The sequence below is a fragment of the Manacus candei genome, unplaced genomic scaffold (genome assembly GCF_025592945.1).
Source record: "Manacus candei isolate 608988 ecotype Guabito, Panama unplaced genomic scaffold, ASM2559294v1 h1tg000021l, whole genome shotgun sequence".
NCBI lineage: Eukaryota > Metazoa > Chordata > Aves > Passeriformes > Pipridae > Manacus > Manacus candei.
In genome coordinates, this window is record NW_026138069.1 from 3,893,348 (window position 1) to 3,912,815 (window position 19,468).

General features: G+C 35.8%; 1 protein-coding gene across 9 annotated transcripts in view; it reads left to right on the plus strand.

The window, feature by feature from the left end:
• Positions 1 to 19,468, plus strand: part of DGKB (diacylglycerol kinase beta) — a 345,725-nt gene that overhangs the window by 87,379 nt on the left and 238,878 nt on the right. For all 9 annotated transcript variants that reach the window (XM_051785972.1, XM_051785970.1, XM_051785971.1 and 6 more), the window contains 5 exons: positions 634 to 669; positions 2,171 to 2,311; positions 7,142 to 7,191; positions 10,064 to 10,138; positions 10,667 to 10,786. In XM_051785972.1, the coding sequence (XP_051641932.1) occupies positions 634 to 669; positions 2,171 to 2,311; positions 7,142 to 7,191; positions 10,064 to 10,138; positions 10,667 to 10,786 (422 nt within the window). The remainder of the gene's footprint in view (positions 1 to 633; positions 670 to 2,170; positions 2,312 to 7,141; positions 7,192 to 10,063; positions 10,139 to 10,666; positions 10,787 to 19,468) is intronic.

A 19,468-nucleotide genomic window follows, 5' to 3' on the forward strand; every position in this document is an offset into this window, starting at 1 on the left:
TTTAAACTGTATGCTAAGTTTCTTACTCAAATGCTTCTTCCAAAAATTTTTTTCTCCTGCACAAACTTTTCCCACTTTGTAGTTAGTTTTCATCTTTTTAAGTTACTAAGGACTTTAGAAATAATATAACAAAATACCGGCTTAGGAATCTTCCATTTGTATATAATGTAATACCAGGAGGACTGTTTGATAAATTGTTATATCAAAAACATATTCAGAGGGGCAATTCAGTTCACCTCATGAAAGAGTTACTTGTGCTTGAAAATATACTGTTTATATTGTAATTCAATTACATGAGATTTAAACTAAATGTTGTGTCTTGATAATTTGTAGCATTTAAAGGGAAAAACTGTGCATTAGTACATTTTGATGTGCAAATGGCAATTATGCAAACTTTTGTTTTAGGATATCTAGTAATTTTTAAATATTGCTAATAGTGAAAAAAACCTGACTGGTACTGCAAAATAAATTTGACAGAAACATTTGACATTCTTCTGGAAAATGAAAAGATACATGAGAGCTAGAGAAGATGACAAAAAAAGTAGTAGAGTTTGTCAGTCTTTCTGGTACATGTTTGTTTTTCACTTAATGTCTTTTGGTCCACTCATGTCTGTTTATAAATTGTATTTTCAGTTAAGGCATCTGAAGAGAGATGGAAACAGATGCCAGGTAAGCAGAAGCACTGCGAGTCATCTGTAAGTCAGAACATTGCAGTCAACCTCTCCCACCTCTGTTTTAGAAGTAATAATTTAACCTGTACCTTGCAGCTGATGATAAGTTAAAAGATACCTTAAAATTTGTATTACTTTTCATTTGGATGTCAGGACTACATATTTTTGAAAAGAGTTATCCCAAGTTTTGAAATACTTTTTATTCTGTGAATAATATTCACATGACTGGAATGCGAACTATTTGTGTAAATTTTGTGATTAAAGCTACCATCTGAATTGGATAACATTTTATAATGTCTTAATTTTAATGACAGTTAACTGACATGCAAGCTCATTAAATAGAACACTGCCCTGTTAAATATTTTTATTCATTTAAATATTTATTTTCAGTTTATTATTTGCCTGAAACCATGAACATGGACTTGATTCCAAGATACATTTTCTGCATGCCAATTTGCTCTTATTTACCAAATTTTATTGTTTTAACATGTGTAAACATGTATTGTTTTAACATATAGAACTACCTTTTAACATGTAGACTTTTACAGATGTCTTCAGAATGCAATGAAGTATTTCAAAGTAAAAATAGGGCAGTGAAAAAAACCACACCAAAATTCTATTTCCATTTGCTACAGTAATTAACTTGTTCAAGACAAATGGATGAGAGAAATTATGTATTCAGGTTATGTGCGCAATGATGAATCTGTACTGAATTAGTTACAGAAAATTTTTAAGAACAGTGTATCCTTTTGCAAAGTTTCATCTTTAACATCACTAAAATCAGAAAGAAACGTAACAACTTGTAAAGAAGGTTTTATTACTGCTTTCTCCGTGTTCTGCTGTCCTTCCCAGTTTTTCCAACTTTGATCCTGCAGATTCCAGTAATATCATCAGGACTGGTCATACTTTCAGGTTATCCTGAAACAAAAGAAGTTTGGCAGTTTTGAAACTTGTATTCTAAGTGGTACACTGGAACTGTTGTTAATCGTAATGTCTGAGTACATATTTAAAATCTATGTTTATTTCCTCAGTAGTTTGTCACTGAGGCTTCCATGTTTTAAATATGTACTGCACTGACATGCATCTGGCTGTGTTTTGGGGATAACAATACACTTGGGTGTTGACAGAGTTTGACACTAAAACATCTTCAATTAGTGTAGTCGGTGTCAATTTATAAATGTAGTAGATTAAAATTATTCACCAGATTGGTTTATAGCCAAATGACATCAGATCAATGCAAATGAAAAAAAGGTTATGTCATTTCCATAATTGGGCTGGTATTCTGATAGTTTGCTTTATTTGTACAACACTTTAAAACCTTACTATCATTTAAATTCTACCTTTACTGGATAAACTATGAACACAAATTGTTTAGAACTTTGGATGAAGAAGTAATCTGAGATTCACATAAAACAAAGATGCATGTATGCAAGAGTTTTGTTTTCATTTTCTGCTTGTATCATATGTGAAGACTAACAACAGCTATTGGTTATTTCCAGGTCTGAGACTTAACAAAGGTACCTCTACATCCAGACCTCCTACTCCTGCCAACTTACATTTACCCGACATGATCCAGCTGAAAGATATTGTTTGCTATTTATCACTGCTAGAAAGAGGAAGACCAGAAGACAAGCTAGAATGTATGTTCTTTTTTAAAGTTAATTTTATATATTTATTTCCACAAGTCATCAAATGTTCTGTTTCTGAGTTTAAGAATCAGTTTTGAGACAGCTGCATTATAAAAATATGGTTCTAGGTGACTGTTATTGCAGAAATTATTTTTTAATCTTTCTAATAGTATTATTTTGATGAGATTTTAACTAAATTTGCTCTATCTAGCACTCGTAAAGATGAGGAGTAAGGATTCTACATTCTGTAGTTAAAATAATCTTTTCTATACTGTCATCCCTTGATTAGCATCAGATCTGAGAAAAACAAATGATATATACTGAGGATACCTGGATATATAGATGGAGTGAATAATCTGTACTAAACAAGCTAATTCAAAAAAAGAATAGTTAGTGTAGGCTGTGGGCTCTATAATGTTAGTGAATACTGAAAAGCCAAGAATGATCCAAGTCTGCCTCACTGTTGGGAATGAGTTTTTGTCTGAGTCAATAAAGCACAACACCTCTACCTATTAAAAAATAACTTTGAGTTTGATCTGTGAATTGGAGAAAAATGTCCTCATTGAGATCAAATATACTTCAATATACTTAGCTAGTCTGTCTATAGACAATCTGTGGGATCAGGCTCTAATATGGTAAGTAAACATTCAGTATGATAGGACATGCAAACAGTAGGCTTCTGTCAGAGTAAAAATTCATTACATGGTTACATGACCACATATTGTTGAAGTATCTTGTTGTATTGTTGAAGTAACCTGTAGTTAGCTTACAATGGCAACTTTGTACTATAAGATCATTGATACCTTTGCCTCAGCAAAGATTATAAGCAGCTATTCCCCAGATTTAGTGATACCAATTTGGTATCACATGATTAGAATACGAGAATGTACACATGAATGTGCATCCAGAACACAAGCACAGAAAAACTAAGTTCTTAGGATTGATTTTAGCTTACAGTGTAATAACTGTTTCACGGTAGCAAGTTATGCAAGCCTTATCAGAGCTCTGAAGAGCTCAGTGCACAAACCATAGCATGAAATGTAGATTAGTTGCCTCCCCTGGTGTCAGGAATTGGTACAATGAAAAGGAGGAGAGACAGAAGAGCAGGTGATTATTATAGTTTAGGGAATTTTCCATGAACTTCCTGCAATAGAAACTACATGTGCAAAAGACTGTGTTCTATATGATTTAGGAGGAAGAGAGCATGATCTCATAGGTGTATGGCCCTTGAATATTCAAGGTCATTTGTATTTACTGTGTATAATTATGGGCATATTGTTTTATAGGTTTATTTTCTACTTTTTTATTGTATTAGGGAGGGTTCGGAACATACTGAATCCTGAAAACCATGACACCATGGTTTTCATATAGCATGCCTATAATTACCCATAGCAGAGGCTGCATCCTTGGTGAGTCAGTAAGTTCACAAACTGGCAGGCGTCCCCGCCAAAAGGCAACGTTGTCCTTGGTGTGAAGCTAGCTCACCTCCAAGAAAGCACTGTCTGCTTTTATACAATTAATTGAGTGACCTCAACCTCCCAGGTGTGGCCAGCACGGCCCAGCCAGAGGCCCTCAGTCCCACCCTCTTGGTTATGTAAGTGCATCCCTTGAGCGCATGCGTGAGATCTTTGGACATCCCCTCACACACGCACAGTATGCCTTGGGGGTCTTTCTTAATTGAGTCTGGGAGCGCTACTTCATCCTCCTCCTCCTCAAATTCTCCTTCCAGTGACATTGGAGGACAATTAACCAATCACAGAACACCAATTAAAACAGTTTATACAGAAGTTCTCCCTCCAAGGACGAATTCACTGTTTTATCAGCGAATTTGGCAGAGAGAATATAAACTACTACAGGTGGCTGGGGCCAAACACAGACAAAAAGTATCAGCATAAATTCACCCTGGTACAGTCATACAGACTTAAAATATACCATGTATTGTCACATTTTAGTATCTAAATTTTGGCTTATACTATACCATTAGTATGCAGACTTTCCCATTGATTTTAGTTGAATTCTTATAAATTAATGGTATAATTTCGCCCTTTGTCTGAAATAGTTTTATAGCAGTAGATCCTGTGGCTGTAAGGTAAATTATAATTTTCAACAATGAAGTGAATAAAGAAAAATTACCTATTGTGGAGTTGTTGACATTAATATTAATACTAATCTCTAATCATGATTTTTTTATTATTTCTCTGATGACAAAAATTGAAAAAATTAATCACAGCTGAATGTTTGGAAACTTACTTCAGGACAAGCAGAAAATTAAAGTGGTGCTTTCAAATAGAATCTGGTATAAGCTGGAGGATAAAATACACTAAGAGAAAATAATACGTAGGTTTTGGATCTGTATGATCTACAGATTTTCATAGATTTACAAATATTCCATCAGTTAAATGGATTTTCCAACCTATTAACAATGTATTTCTAGAGGTCTTAAGCAGTGCAAACCTCACCTATTTGACATGTTCAACATATCTATTATTTCTAATCTATGTTTGGCCTGAATATAAAGAAAATCCCACAGTCCTCAAAGAGATACCTTAGAAGAATAGAAGATATCCTTTAAGGTCATATTACTGTCTAGTAATAGAAATAGAGTGCTATCAGGTAAGGGAATGGGAAAAGGTGACTTGAGCTCTGCAGTTTGCATCAGAGCTTCTGTTGGGTTGTTTTTATCATTTTGTTGTTGTTTTTTTCTCCTAGAGTGTGTAAATCAGTGAGAACATGAATATTTAGCAGGGTATGAATAGAAAAGAGATTGCGTGCCAGACCAGTAGCATAGTTTTTCAGAGTCTAGCCAAGAACACAGATTGAGCCTTTTTGCTACCCAATACATTTGTAATTGAAAAGACTTGTTTGCTACAAAGTGAAGCAGTTATAATTATGCTAATGTCTGGTTCTAAATGTCTGATTAGAACTACTGATTCATGTTAAGTGAAAAAAAAGTTGTAAGCACTATTTCTCTGGAGTAGGTAAAGATCATGGAAATGCTAAACCTTGCCTTCATGATAACTGTAAAATGTTCTTTTAACCACTGTATTAGAATCATGGAGGGGGAGGAAAGAGAACCAAATGATTTGAACTTTATCACTGAGTGAATCAGTGATTCATCCCTATGGAAACTGAATGCTTAATGGTACCTTTGTCAGATAATATTAGCTGTCAAGCTCTGAGATTTGGTAGAAGGCCTACTAGCGGGGGCAGCACCAATCTCTGGTGAATTTTGACATTAACTGTTGTTTTACACTGAAGTGTCTCTGCTATGTAACTCCAGGCAAAGAAGGAGATTTTTATAGGCTTTCTTAGCCTATAACTAATGAATAGTGGGCCTTTGTGGCTTTAAACAGTGTACTACAGTAAACATCATCAATCTCGTATTACAGCTCTTAAGAGCAGTGCAATGTAGTGGCAAAAATTGTTGAAGTGGTAGAGCAGTGTAGTACCTACCATTTTTCCCCACAGTTAGATGAACAATTTATTCCCCAGATGGAGGATATAAGGGAAGCAAGCCAATCCATATAACAGTTAAATATATTTTACTGTAAGTCCCAAAATAATCAAATTCTTTCTGAATTTTACTTTCTAATTGCTAAGAATTTTCTCTCACTTCTCATTATGGTGTTTCCTGAAGACTATTATAAACTTTGCTTGCAGAATTTATTGGACTGTAACAGCATTTGCTGTGGATCCAGTGTGCTGGAATTCTTCACTGTTATATGTTATGTTTCAAAAAACATCTGATAAGACAGTTTGTAAGCAGATTGATTGGGTTTTGTTGTCAGTGACAGCATTACAGTGTCCTGTAAACCCCTCAACATGGGTTGACTTCTTCATCCCTAAAAAATTGGTCTAGCGCTAAAAAAATTAGCACTTTTGAAGGGGATGGTGGGTGTTTAGATTTCAGAGCTCTGGCAAACTGTCCCAGAAAGTAGGGACAAATAGCAAGGTATATGTGGGCTTCTGCATTTCATCTTTAGTCTTTTAACAGTATTTCCTACCAAAGCTTTAGACTTCTTTCTACTCTGCAGTCTGATGCAGTATATGATCAGCTGAGGAAGCTGCTTTCAAATATCTTGGTAGACTTACCCATTGTTGTCACTGGAATCAAGTCTTGATACAATCTTGAAAGTACATATTTTCTGGATATTCTCAAAGTGCATCTTCTTTTCTGGGTGACTTCCGAAAATGTTTGGAACACATTTTCAAATTGATGAAGCAAGTTAGGTTCTGGGAGAAGCCATGCTGGCAGTTTGTGAGGAATGTTTATTGTTGGATTGGAATGATTAGATACTTAAAAAATTGATCATCTGTTTCATTTAGTTGGTCAAAAAATACTTTCTAAAGTAATATTACTATTCAATAGCGATAGCTGCTACCAAGGGCATAGGATAGTATTATTAAAATTTAAACAGGTTTATCCATATTTGCCTGACCAATTGTATGTTATCCAATATTTGGTGAGATGACAAAGAAGGGCCTTTTGGGAGTACTCACCATGACTACAGATCATCTCTAGAAGGAACAAAAATTAAGTTCACAGACCAAATTAGCTGCTGGAGTGACAATGTGGAAAAGGTGCAATTACACTGTCCAGCTAATATGTCTTGTTGGAGGCACTGGTAGTTGCTGAGTGAACCTCTCACATAATATAACTTATGTGGTGAGTCTGCAGTTAGAGTGATCATTAAAAGTAAATGTTAATATTTGCCCTTTCTTTGAAACTCAGGTTTAGTTGTTTTGTGTTTTGGTTTGGAGTTGTTTTTTATAAAAAAAAAAAAAAAAGGTATTTACTATGTTTTCTAACCAAGTTTCCCTGTCTCTGTGTTTTCTTTTCAGTTATGTTTCGCTTGTATGATACAGATGGGAATGGATACCTGGATAGTTCGGTAATGTTATTTGTGTATTTTGATGCATTGTAAGAGTATGTCATCATGGAATACCTGTGCAAAAATACATTAATCCAAATCAAGTTTATATTTAACCTGAATTATTAGAAGCAGTATAAACTGTAGTCGATAAAAAGTCAACAATTTTAAAAGTATATCTTGAGTTTTCTTTTCCAATAAGCTGCTACTTCTACTATTGTATAAATTTTCAAATGTTGACACTGCTGTCATGGAGTCCTATTCTATAGTCTTCTGATTTTTCATCATATTACTGTAGGGGACACATTAATGTAATTCCAAAAATTCTAGTATGCTGCTGGGACCATGTGTATCTCAAAGCACCGTTTGTAAAGATTTCATTAAAAAGAGTAAGTATGAGAGTCACACAGTGAATTTATGTGGAGGCATGTCAGAACTTCCACGCTGTTATGAAGAACAGAGGAACAATGTTAAAGGCAAACTTTTGAGGAGTAGCCCAACCAAATGTTTGAAGAAAAATCAGAGGTATAACAATAATTAAAAAAAAAAATGTAGCTATTTTTTTCTGTTAGCTAACAGAAAGCAGTATTTTATTGGCAGTGATTTTTTTTTTCTTTGGTTTTTTTGCCTCTCCTTTTTTATCTCCTGGAAGCAAGATAGCATAGAGTGAATTGGTAAAGAAGAGGAGCTGGTTCCCATAAGTGACAGGGAAATTTTTGCCTGCAGGCCGGTTCATGATAAGGCACATACTGGCGGCTGAAATCTTTTCACATATCTGGCAGCTCACCCTGGGATAGGGATGAAGTGATTATCTCTGGCCCTACCTCTTCCTCCTGTTCTGAAGCCCCTGCTTCCTCTTCATCCCTCACTAAGTGAACTGATTTTTGTCATGGGTTTCTTCTTCTGTGAAGGGACAGCTGCTACCAGCACAGGTTCCTCTGGTTCAGCTGCAGTTTTGAGTGGCCCCAGTGCCTGTTGGTCTGCTTTCCTCCTCCTCCCCCTGAGGGTGCTGTCTAGTATCGAGCAGTGTCTGATAAACAGTAGCCAGGCCCCAGCCCACTGCATAACTTTGCACCTCTCTGAAACTGCCACGGCATTTTTCTTTCAAATATTCTGTCACTTTATCAGAGTTGTTCGGGGGTGAACTTCCAAAGCATTGGAACAGAGTAATCCTTTGAAAGCTGGCCCATTTTCTCTTGCTTTCCATGCCACTCATGGCTCTATCCATCCTCAGGACAGACCTCTGAACAACCTCCCTGGAAATCTCTTTCTTAACTCTAAACATCGTGTGGATCGCCCTGAGGAAAACCGGCAGACTTAGCAACAAGAACATTTTTTCCTTAACATCCAAAGAGAATTAAAAATTCTGAAATGCAGTTGTAACAGGCTTGAAGGAGGAAAAGAGTGTGAAAAGCTAGGGAAAATCATCCTCCCCTGTCCCCCCACAGACTGGGTGTGATTCTTAATGGACTCCGAAAGGTAGTACCTGAGGTATGAGTAGGTATTCAGCAACACTGAATACATATCCCAAATGGCCCTCATGGCCCTTGATGTCATGTCATAAACTGATATTCCACAGTACATCAACAAAGCAATCCTGATCCCTCTCCCTGCTCTGAAGAATAACATCCCGAGGAGCACATAAAGGAATATATATACAGGGTTAGGTACCATGCCCATATGAACAAACCAAGCAGTATTGTGACCAGTGGCTCTGTACCTAATACAGCAAATGCTGAAGTAAAATTGTTTTCCAGCCTGTTCTGGGCAGATCTGTTGTTATCTCAACCCTTCATGCCTCACAGTAGGCACCAAATAAGGCTGTCATGGTTTAGGAACGGTACTCCCCAATTTAGGGCTTCCACTGAGACTCTCCAGACCACACTCTCTCTCCTTTCCCACTCCTGCAACAGAATGGAGAGGAGACTTGGAGACACAAAAGGTAAAGATCACAGTTTGAGATAAGAACAATTTACTAGAAACAGCAATTATATAAGGAAAAGAACAGTAATAACAGCAACAATATTAGTAACAAAGATGTACAAAAGAGAGTAAATTACATCCAAAATGCTCGCCACAGAGCCTGCCCCTACCTAACTGCAGGCATGCTGCCCTGACTGCTCTCTCCAACTTGGAACTGGCATTACCCAATCTCTCTGCTGCCCACATGTACTCAACCAGAAGGACCCCTTTCTTTCCAGAAGAGACTCCCTTTCTCCTGCACCTAGCAGTGACTTGAAGTGGTATAGAATAACCTCCAAGTCTCAGCTATGCCTCTCCTGGCTATGGCAAAAATTTACCTTGGCTCCTGGCTGGAACCAAGACAACACGAGAATTCAGAGTGGTCCTAGGTAAGCACTGGAAATGTTTACTAAGCAAAATTATATATATGAGTATAGAAGAGCAGTAGTGATACATGATCATGGGGAAATTGCAACACCGTTATGGTAAGAAAACCTCGTATTAGTTTATAGCATCCACTTTATGTCTTATTTCCATTATAAAGTTTTGAACCACGCAATAGCTGTCAAAAAAATAGTTTGTTAGAGTGCTGGAATTTAAAGATCATTACAGCATTATATCACAGTGTGGACATCAAATAGTAAAAACAGTGCTCAAAAGACAACTAGGAAAGAAGAATCTATTACTACTTTGAATTACTTTAATTGTGGGGGTGTATTTCACCTCCCTGAGTGCTTTGCAGTCCATGCCTGATGTTTTGCTCATGAAGCAGATTCACCTGAGTGGACAGCTTCCTGTGTAAAGGACATTCGTTTGGAACATTGATGAAACAGTGTCACTGAATTCAATATGGTTGAATTATAAGTTGCTTTGCAATAGAATGTTTCTTTATAATATTGCATTAAATATCATACTTTTCATTCATCTGTAGGAGCTGGAAAATATCATTGCTCAAATGATGCATGTTGCAGAATACCTTGAATGGGATGTTACTGAACTCAGTCCAGTAAGTATCCATTTCATCACAATTTTTTAATGTTGCTAGAGATAGCATTTTACGATATTTCATGTCGACATGTGAATCTATATGTTAATAAGATAGAAATAAGAATAGTCTGTGTTCCACTATGGCACTGTCAATTAGCACTTTTACAAGTATTTTGCTGATTGAATCTAATCTGTGAAACATTCTTGCTACAGTTTAAGGGTTTTTTTTAATGCATGTAGTAATTAACTTTTATAACACAACTGGTTCATCTCTGAAAATTTCTTAAAAGCAACTGCAAGTACAGAGGGAACCCAACTTAGTTTGAGATCTTTCAATGATAATAAAATGTAAATAGGAATATGACACTTCATTTTCTGAACTGTCCATACTCGTTTTACTACAGCTGCCATACAAATAATATTTCCCTTACTTTTTGTGCGTGGGTGAGGGAGTTGGAGATCTGCACATATTCTAAGAAGAAGTTGCTATATTAGAATATAATAATAAAAAATTAGAATTTATGAGATTTTTCATTAAACTGTGTAGATTCTTCATGAAATGATGGAAGAAATTGACTATGATCATGATGGCACTGTTTCTCTAGAAGAGTGGATCCAAGGAGGAATGACAACAATACCACTCTTGGTCCTCCTTGGGTTAGAGAATGTAAGTATTTAATACGAGTGTCAAGTCTCTGCTTGCATGTAAGTGTGGACCTCAGGCTGGTTTCTCTGAGGCCTGTATGAAGAATACTTTGCTTTACTTTTCTTCAGTATGGCTGAATGACATGCAAAGAGCAAAAATGCATCTTCAAAGGCAGAGTTACCATTACCATGTTCGAAGCTCCACCAAATAAGCAAGCTCTGGAGCTGGAAGCTGTAAAAAGCTGATTAATTTGCCCTGCTAACAGCATGTTGTTAATTCCTAGCTGTAGTATTATTTGTTAAGAATGTCTTACTGTGCATGTGTATGTTACAGCTGACTTGGAGCAGTGTCTAGTATTCTCAGCATGGTACTGGATTCTGTGGCCGAATTGTACTGAGTCACAGAACAATCTGCATTGAAAGAACTTCTGGACATCTGGTCAAGTCTCTTATTAAAGGCAGGGCCATGGATTAAGTTATCCATGTCAAACCTAAATAATTCCAATGAGGCAGATTCCACCAGTTCTGTGGGCAAACTCTCCCTGTGTTAATTGTTCTTAAGGGAAAGAGCTTTTGTTCTTATGAGCAGAGGGAATTTCTTCTGCAGCAATTATTGCCTGTTGGCTCTTTTCCTGTCAGAATACATCCCTGAGAAGATATTCTGTCTCTGTAACTACCTTAATAAACTATACTAAGTAGCAATATCAAAGGGAACACTTACACCAAAGGATAGAGTGTTATGAAAGATGAACTTGTGTTCTGTACATTTACAACTTCGCATTAAGGATAATACAGATGTAATATGATCAGTTTTGGACTAGTTAAATGCAACTTTTTAAGACTGGCATGTTGCCAGTGCCACCTGCTGTCCTGTATCTGAGCTAATTTTGAACACCTATCTAAGCATATGTTTCAAATGCATTTCTGTTATTTGAAAGAAAATATTTTTATTTCATCTTTTCCTAATTAATTTTTAGATATTGAGGTGAAATAATAAATAATATTTATTTTCCTCATATAGTTCTATGGCTTCAACTAAATCTAGACTGCTGTAGTTGCTCTATGGTATTTTATTTAGACAAAGAATGGTCAGACTGAGACTTTGTGTAGGAAAATATGTAACAAACCAGTTTGTTGAACAGAAGATCTGTAAGTCTTGCAAAATCTTAATAATCAAATTACAAGCAAAATACCTGAATTTCAGTGTACTTGGATTACTGTAAATAGTAATTCTCTAATTCTATATATGAGACTGAGTAACAAAAATGTTAAATTGCTTCCCTGTCATCAAAGAGATATTTGTCAAGCCGAATTCAATTATTTACGCGCAATTACTTTAAACAAAGGGCACCAAATGCTCTCAAGCAATCAGTACAGTAGATAACTGATAGTCACTTTCAGCACAGATTTTTCTTTTGTGACAGGTAGTATAGAAGTTCTGGGAGTAGTTTTCAGTGTCTACATTTCATTCTTTCTAAATTTGAAGCTCATTAAATTATGGCATAAATTAATGTAGATCCTTCTGTAGAGGTTTATTTTCATATTAAAGCATGGTTCTCCTTTTGAGTGTTTTTACTTGTTATCATGCTGCATGTAGCTTTACTATGGAAATAGTAAAAATGCACAAATAGCGATCAAAATTCTATAACCTGGTATCAGTATGGGCCAGTAATACTCATCAAGAGTATTACTAGTTCTTGATTCATTTAACGGACATAAGCGTACAGTTGTAGAAAAATAGCATGTAAAATATATTTTTTATTATATTTTTGGATCAATAAGCATAGTTCATTATTCTATGGGTTTTTAATGTTCTGCTTTACTGTGAATGAAGTCCATTACCTACACATGAGCTAATTTGCTAGTCATTTGCTAATGATTCACTAGGATGTGATGCCACCCTTTAAAAGGGCTCTCCTATTTCTTTTGATGTTTAAAACTGCTTAATTTTTTAAACCATTTGCAAAATATGTAGAGAAAAGCAAAATTTTTATATTTTCATCAAATGAGCAGAAATTTACTACTTCTGTTTGTACACAGTTCTAAATGATCAAATCGAAGTGTATTTTAGGACACTGAAAAGTGAAATCAATAAAGTTAAAACTCTAATGCCTGTCTGTCATTATTTTGTGTAAACTGATAGCATGGTTTTAATGGTTTTAGAGCATCTGATGTATTACCCAAGCACTTCATTCCAGTGCATAGTTCCCATTAATGGGATGCTGTCATTATTTTTACATGTTGTTGTTAGATTTTGCAATCCTAGCTTCCCAAGACTCTGCTTTTTTTGGCTGTCTTTCTCCTTTTAGTTATGATAATAAAAAGTAAGATAAGAATCTTTTGAATTCATTAATCAAATAATAAAGTGCTGATATCTTAAAGTTTTTCTCAAGCTGGTTAGTATGTGAAAATAAGGGGCATAACCTACTGGCTTATGATGCATAGACATTTCCAGCTGCTCATCACATGTTGAAAAAGAGAGAAAAACCCCCCAACTAAAACAACAAAACCACACAAAATCAATCAAACAAAAACAAGCAAACAACACCCTAAACCAAAACAAAAAATGGTCAGGAAACCAAAACCCACCAAACAATTCTACCACCTTCTTTTACCTTTAGTTGAGTATGATTTGGTTCTCTACTGAACTCAGCAATGACAAAATTTTAAATCCAAGAATTCTCTCTCTCTCTTTCTTTCTTCCTTCCCCCCGCCTTTTTCCTAGACTTTCATGACATTTCCAATGCCCTTTTAAATTTCTTTGAGATTACTAAACTAATTTCTAAGTTGCTGGCACAGTTCAAAGATCAATTCCAGAGCTTGTCTAGTATGATAGTGACAAAGAATTGTCACTGTAGTTTATTTAAATAAATTATGACACCAGTGAAATGTTTAATTTGTTTTGGGTTGGGGTCCATTAACACTGTAATATACTTAACTCTTGTACAGGGCTTGTATGAACGATACAAAATTCTCAGCTGGTGTAATTTGTTATGCTAATATCAGTGAAGCTATGATAATTTATTTCAGCTGCAGATTGTCATAGTACCTTCAGCTACAATGTTTCTACTTAATCCTTGGTTTCCTTTAATAGCTATACAGAAAGGTCAGGTACCATAAAATTTCTATATTACATTTAAATCCTTTCAATCAGTTTTTATTACATAGTGTATTAAGTGATTTAGTTACAATAATTGAAAAAAAAAAGGATCATTTAAGCGAAGTACGGAACTGTATTATACAAAAATAAAAGAATAAACAACTTAGTGTTTATGAACAGCAGTGTTGAGATAGCCTAATCTCTCACAGGTTTGTGGTCTTTGCCCTCTGACCACAGCAGTCATCCCAATATATATAAGATAATATTAGGCTGTTACTACAAGTATTAGCTAGCCACCTGTTAGCAAGTCAAAGGAGTAACAAGGAAATTTGCCTGATTTCCCTTCTGTGCATGCACTCTCTCTTTCTCTCTCTCTCTTTCTTTCTTCCTTCCCCCACCTTTTTCCTAGACTTTCATGACATTTCCAGTGCCCTTTTAAATTTCTTTGAGATTACTAAACTAATTTCTAAGTTACTGGCATAGTTTAGAGTCAGGGAGATAAAGGGACAAAGACCATAGAAAGGTCTCATTTCCCTAGGAAATCAGCCTAAATATCCAGTTTGCTTTATCCTTCTGGGTTTTATGCTCTATTTCCTCCTAAGATTTGATTTTGAAGTTGCTATGAAGGTAGACTTTATAAATACTGAATTTTATTTTATTTTATTTTATTTTTATTTATTTTTAAAATACATTTTATCTCTGAAAATGTTGCAGAATAGAAACAATGTATTTGAAGTGTGATGCTTTACAAGGCAATTGATCTGCTAAACAAAACAATTTGGGTGCAAGATAAGGAATTTAAATAAGAACTGAATTAGTTCTTTTTCTGTGGGGTTCTGTGGTACGCATACTTTTTGGCAATTTGTTTTAGAAGAAAAGACCTTGGGACTGTTTACATGTATAATCCATTTGTACTTGGATGACTATCCTTTTTCCAATTAGAAGTGGCTGAATGTGTTCTGTGCAGAAGCTACTGAAACCTTGGTTGTTAAGACCAATAATTCTTTATCTGATGTTTAGTTGTTCCAGTTTTGTGGATTTTTTTCATGCAATTCCCTCATGTAAAATGAGAATTTCTTGAATAAAAAGAAAATGTTAACTGTAGAGGAAATAGTTATCCGTGTGGTGTAATTTTTAATAATAAGTGTATGAGGTAGAGTTTTTTGCTGAGTGGTACACTTTATTCTGCAATTTTCGCAATCCTCACCAACTTTCCAAATTTAATTTTGCATCTTAAGGGAATAGTTTGTCTCCCATCCAAACACAAGTTGGACAGAGATATCCCTGCAGTACTCCCGGTTGGTAATTACACTTTTGGGAAGTGGCCTATTGCATGCTGGTGACCACTAGGCTACTTATTCTACTTGTCTACAGTAGAAACCTTCAGTTTCTGACCTTTTTATTCCATTCTGCATTAATTTTAGATTAACATTGTAAGTGAAGGTGGAGAGTTGCCCTATTGACTCTCCTAGCATTGCTTAAAATTTCCTTGGTAATCTGAGCACAAAAAGCCTCTGAAGTACAGGTTTGGTCAGCCATTTGCATTGTACTCTGCTCTTTGGTAGGAGTTCCTCACTTGTACCATATTATTCCACCCTGTTAGGGTAAAGGCATTTGGTTTCTCTTGTAAGGTAATTCTGTGCAAGATATTTTGGTCCCACTTCTCCTGTAACAGATCATTACTACCACCTCTGTCAGTGATTGTGCAAAACGTAGGTATAAAATGCAAGTTCCAAAGTACTAGAGTTTAAAGAAATCTCATGTTTTAGGAAATGTTTTTATTTCCTCTTCACTGGCCACTAGATGTCATGGTTGCACTGTACCTGGTACTGTACGGTTGCTGAAAAGCTGCTTTAAGGTGAGAGACAAATTGAACACCAGCAAATCCTTCATAAAGTTATCAATAATCTGTAATCAGGCCAATATGCCTTACTTTTAAGTCACCGATTGTAATTTTCAACCCAGTTCACCTTTTAAGTCAAGGTAAATTTCAATGTGACCAACGTTTTTGTTTTATTGTGACTATGCTTCAATTAAATAATAAGAAAATACTCCAAAATTTTATTTTGGATCCTCAAGCAGCAAATATTATGTGATTTCACTCAAATAATTTAAAAATCAAATTTTTAATTTTTTTTTAACTAAATATGGGATAGAATACTGTAACGTGAGTCTGCACTTGGGAAATACTGCTTCTTACGTTGATATTATGTTATTATTACCTTACTATTTGAGCTCTGCGTATGTGAAAGTGGAACCAAACTGGAGGTGTGCAAACATTTGCAAGTCTAAAGTTGTATCTGTTGTGTTGTGAGTAGTCCCTCCTAGGCTGGGCAGACTGCTGGGCAGTTTCATAGACTTTTATTTTGTTCAGTGAGGAAAGAAGGTGATACGGCCTTTTATTGTCCTGAGAGATCTTTCTCTAAGTCCTGTCTGAAGTACGGCAGGTAACTTTTCTAAAAGGCTGAAGTGCCGATACACCATATGCTATTTCCATACGTCCAGAGGGTAAACTCAAGCCCCTTCTAGAAGCTGTATCTTGCCCGATTTGTGCCAGATCCTTCCCAGCTGGAAGCAGACTCCCCCAAAGTGATAAGGCGAGCTGTTTTACCGGTGTCATTTCACAGCATCGCCAGCAGAGACCGCGATGTTAATGCTTTGTGAGACTTTGGCAGCGGGAGCTGCTAAAAAAGTGCTCGTCTCTTTTCTTGACGGCGCTGCTGACTTTTATGCTGTGCTAGCTCCCACTTGCTTGCAGGAAGTTTGCAAATGCCTTTTCTTACTACAGTCACGCTTTTCCTTTTGTCTTTAGTTTGACAGAAGCTCAGGAAAAGCCAGGAGTAACTAACCTGTTCTGTGTATAAGGTGTAAAATAGATGGTATTTCATGCAGGTATACAATTTATTTACAATTTAATTTCTGCAGCATTAGAGTCTCTTTAGATGAGAGATGGGGTCGGGGAAACTTCATGCTTTGGCTTTTCATGAAGCTTTTTTAAACAATTTTCCCTCTAGTGGGAAAATTTTATTTCTGGATGAGTGCGTGGATGAAGGCTGTGGAAGTTTTTTGTTTGGTTTGCTTTCTCCAACACACATGCACAATATATCTCAGAAATTAGAAGTGAGAAGCCTTCCAAATAGGATATCCCTCGAATGAGGTTACTCCCTCTCCAGCTGAACCAGAAGAGACTTAAAACCCCCTCTTCCCAAAACAAATTGAATAAAACGAAACCTGATATTAATTCTTTGCTGAAAGCAGTATAGAACATAACTGCATTTGTAATAAAAGGAAATGCTGCATAGTTTAATGGACACTCTTCTCACCTTTCACACTGGCTGAACAGTACCCAATGATCAGTCATAAAATTGTCTTGAACAAGTCATGTAAATAAATTTAAATATATTTTTTAAATAAATGGAAGCAAAATAACAGGCAGGGGAAGAATAACAGCTACTCAATAACATCCTTCTCATTTGGATGCTTGTTACTGACTTCTCACTGAAAAGACTGAGCATGCTGGTATTGCAGACACACTGTAGCTGTTTAAAGACGATGTGTTTGCTAGGATCAAAATTTATCAATGATTTCATTACCTTTTTTAAGTCTCAGAATCTTGAATTTTGTGCTTGAAATCTGAAGATCACTTTGGCTGCCTTTATCTACAAATATCTAAAAAGCTGAAGTAAGTTAATATTAAACCAGATTAGGGATGTGTAGCTGAATTCTGTGACAGCATAAAATTTTCCACTAATTCTAAGGCTGACTCTTTTATGGTTGACTTGCTTTTTAAGGTCAGGTCATCTCGGCAGTCAAATCCATGGTAGAAGGGTCAGGGCCATAAGTTAAGAGAACTGTTGTTAACAAAATAAATGTTGCTATTGTCATTATGTGTTAAAGTCTGCATGTGACATATGGAGGCTTGATTTTCAATGATGTGTATAATGAAGTGAGGAAGAGATTTTTACTGTACCTGCCCTGCTTTGAGTTCTTCTCAATGTCTATTTGTTTTTAAACTCTTCCTCAGGATATGGATGCAAAATGAGTTAATGTCAGTAAATGCACTGATGTGTCAGAATTGTGGATTTTATTCATACTTAAAGACTTGCATTGAAGGGGCTTTATTTTGTATTATGTCTTTTTTTTCTTTGGCAGTGTTTTAAAAAGTTATGTGCATGCATAATCATACGCAGCACTTTATTGCTTATTTTTGGCAGTGCACAAGAGCAAAAATTTAATTTGTTCTTTTCCAAAAGTGCATTGTGTTTATGTAATGGATTTGCATCAGTTGCAGTCTGTAACACAGCTAAGTGTTTTAATTGGCAGAACACCCACATCAAGACTTGTTTGTTTTTCTGATAAGGAAAATGCCAGCTAAGTTAGACCATATGTTCTGTTCAAATAAGAAGTAGCATATTCACATGTAATGGTCATTCTTTAAAAATAAAATTAAAATGAAAAAGTAACGCAAAACTAGTGTAGAAGAGGGGCAAGTTTATGCATAAGTATGAATTTCTCTTAATTTTCACAAACAGCAAGTATTTTGCCAAGGAAAGCTGGTCAGCTCACATTTTAAGTGCTTGTGGTTTATGACTGTATCTGTTGATGACCTGAGTGATGTTAAAATCAAAGTGTTAATTGTTTGCTGTTTTTTCTCAGAAGGATTTAGATTGTCTTTATTGTCTACTTTCAGAAGACTTGAAACTCACAACCTATATTGTAGTTTAACCATACTTTAAAAATGTGTGGAATATGGGAGTAAGATGGGAAGAAAAATAGACGTTACAGAGCTCCATGTAATGAAATACATCCTCTTCAGCTGCCAGTCATGAAGGAGCTTGACAGGCTTCTAGTGCTTCACAGCTGCAGAATCTATTTCTGCTTCTTCAGGGGAAATTGGAAAACTTCCACACTCTTTGCCAGCCTAAGAATCCCACATTAGGCATCTGCTGTGCTTTTTCTGCAGAAAGGGGACCCTGACATTGCCCAGCTGTCAGAGAAGGCATTTGAACTCCTGCTGATAATACTGGGGAAGCTCCACTTAGGCTCTGATCCTGATATCTCACTAGAGAAAAAAAGTATTTCAACTGACTTCAGTTCCTTTTGTTTCTAGGTAGTTTGCAGGAAATATTCAAAGTGGTGTTCTGACTTAGACCTAGCTCCGAACCAAACATTCTTAGTTTGTTAGAGTGCTGATTTTCCTTCAGGATTTATTTTCTTTTTGCCCACGAGGATGAAGAAGTCTTCCTCATATTTGACTTGTTGTAACAGCTAACTCCTAGAACAGAACAATACTGATTTTAAGGACATAACGTGTATAGTATATGCTAATATAAGACAAAACTGAATTTTTATTAAAATTTATGCCCACTGACTTACATTGGCTGTCCTTATCAGTGAAAACCATCATACTATTGAAAATCTAGTAAAAAATATTGTCTATACATGATGACAAGTAATAGTAGTAGTAGTTGGATGTGAGAAATCAGAAACTAGATAAGAACCAGCTGTTGATGTGGTTTCTGAGAAACAGAGATTGGTGTGACTCCCTTTAGCTGTGTGACAATTTCTTTTTGGTAATGACATGACCAAAAGACTATAGAGCTT